The sequence below is a fragment of the Colobus angolensis genome, unplaced genomic scaffold (genome assembly GCF_000951035.1).
Source record: "Colobus angolensis palliatus isolate OR3802 unplaced genomic scaffold, Cang.pa_1.0 Scaffold476, whole genome shotgun sequence".
In the NCBI taxonomy this organism is placed as follows: Eukaryota; Metazoa; Chordata; class Mammalia; order Primates; family Cercopithecidae; genus Colobus; species Colobus angolensis.
The window spans coordinates 585,137-586,653 of NW_012118221.1; the positions used below are offsets into that span (position 1 = coordinate 585,137).

Here is a 1,517-nt window from a genome sequence, read left to right on the forward strand (position 1 = left end):
AGAGGCTGCAGTGAGCCAAGATTATGCCACTACACTCCAGCCTGGGTGACAGAGTGAGACTCCGTCTTAAAGAAAAAAAAAAAACCTTTGAAAATTTAAAGAATTTATTATGTGGGCCAGGTGCGATGGCTTATGCCTGTAATCCAATCCAACATTGTGGGAGGCCGAGGCAAGTGGATCACCTGAGGTCAGGAGTTCAAGACCAGCCTGACCAACATGGCGAAACCCTGTCTCTACTAAAAATACAAAAATTAGCTGGGCGTGATGATGCATGCCTGTAATCCCGGGTACTCGGGAGGCTGAGGCAGGAGAATCACTTGAACCCAGGAGGCAGAGGTCACGGTGAGCCGAGATTGTGCCATCGTACTCCAGCCTGAGTGACGACAGAGCAAGATTCCATCTCCAACAAACAAAGAAAAAGAATTTAAGATATTTTACATATATAAAAGAAAATTGCCTATGAAATTTGAGGTAACTTTTTTTTTTTTTTTGAGGTGGAGTTTCACACTTGTTGCCCAGGCTGGAGTGCAATGGAGCGATCTCGGCTCACCGCAGCCTCCGCCTTCTGGGTTCAAGCAATTCTCCTGCCTCAGCCTCCCGAGTAGCTGGGATTACAGGCATGCACCACCACATCTTGCTAATTTTGTATTTTTAGTAAAGACAGGGTTTCACCACGTTCGTAAGGCTGGTTTCAAACTCCTACCCTCAAGTGAGCCACCCACCCCAGCCTCCCAAAGTGCTAGAATTACAGGGGTGAGCCACTGCGGTGGCCTATTGCATTCTTTTTTGAAACAAGGGTTAAGATCAGAAGTTAATGGCCAGGCATGGTAAATCACAACTGTAATCCCAGCACTTTGGGAGACTGAGGCAGATGGATCACCTGAAGTCAGGAGTTTGAGACCAGCCTGGCCAACATGGTGAAACCCCTTCTCTACTAAAAATAAGTGATAACTATTTCGTCATCTTCTTTACATTTAAATATGAATAATTCTGATTTACCTAAGCAAGGCCCAAACTTGTAGAGGTAACATTCATTTAATTTTTTGTTGTTATTTAATTGTGACTCCATATTTTCTATATTTAAAACCTTTACTCTTTTACTTAATTTCTCAGGGAGCACTCAACATCAGTGATAGAACCATACCTCAACCCCCCATTCTTCAGCTTTCAGTGGAGAAACTTAGCAGAGATGGAGCTTTCCTCATGGATGCAGGCTCTGTAAGTAGTTTGACTTATCCTGACCCTCACTGCAGACTACTATACTGTTTTAATTTAGCATTTGGTTTCATTCCCTTTAATATCTCTCTTCCTGAACAGATTTCATATTTTAACCTATATACAGTCATACACTGATTAATGATGTGTAAGTCACAGCTTATATGATGGTGATCCCATAAGATTTATAATGGAGCCGGGCCGGGCGCGGTGGCTGAAGCCTGTAATCCCAGCACTTTGGGAGGCCGAGACGGGCGGATCACGAGGTCAGGAGATCGAGACCATCCTGGCTAACACAGTGA

General features: G+C 44.1%; 1 protein-coding gene across 1 annotated transcript in view; it reads left to right on the plus strand.

Moving 5' to 3' along the window:
* SEC24A (SEC24 family member A) overlaps nt 1-1,517 on the plus strand; it is a 107,154-nt gene that overhangs the window by 92,369 nt on the left and 13,268 nt on the right. Inside the window, exon 20 of the mRNA XM_011958814.1 lies at nt 1,114-1,218. Within this exon, the coding sequence (XP_011814204.1) occupies nt 1,114-1,218 (105 nt within the window). The remainder of the gene's footprint in view (nt 1-1,113; nt 1,219-1,517) is intronic.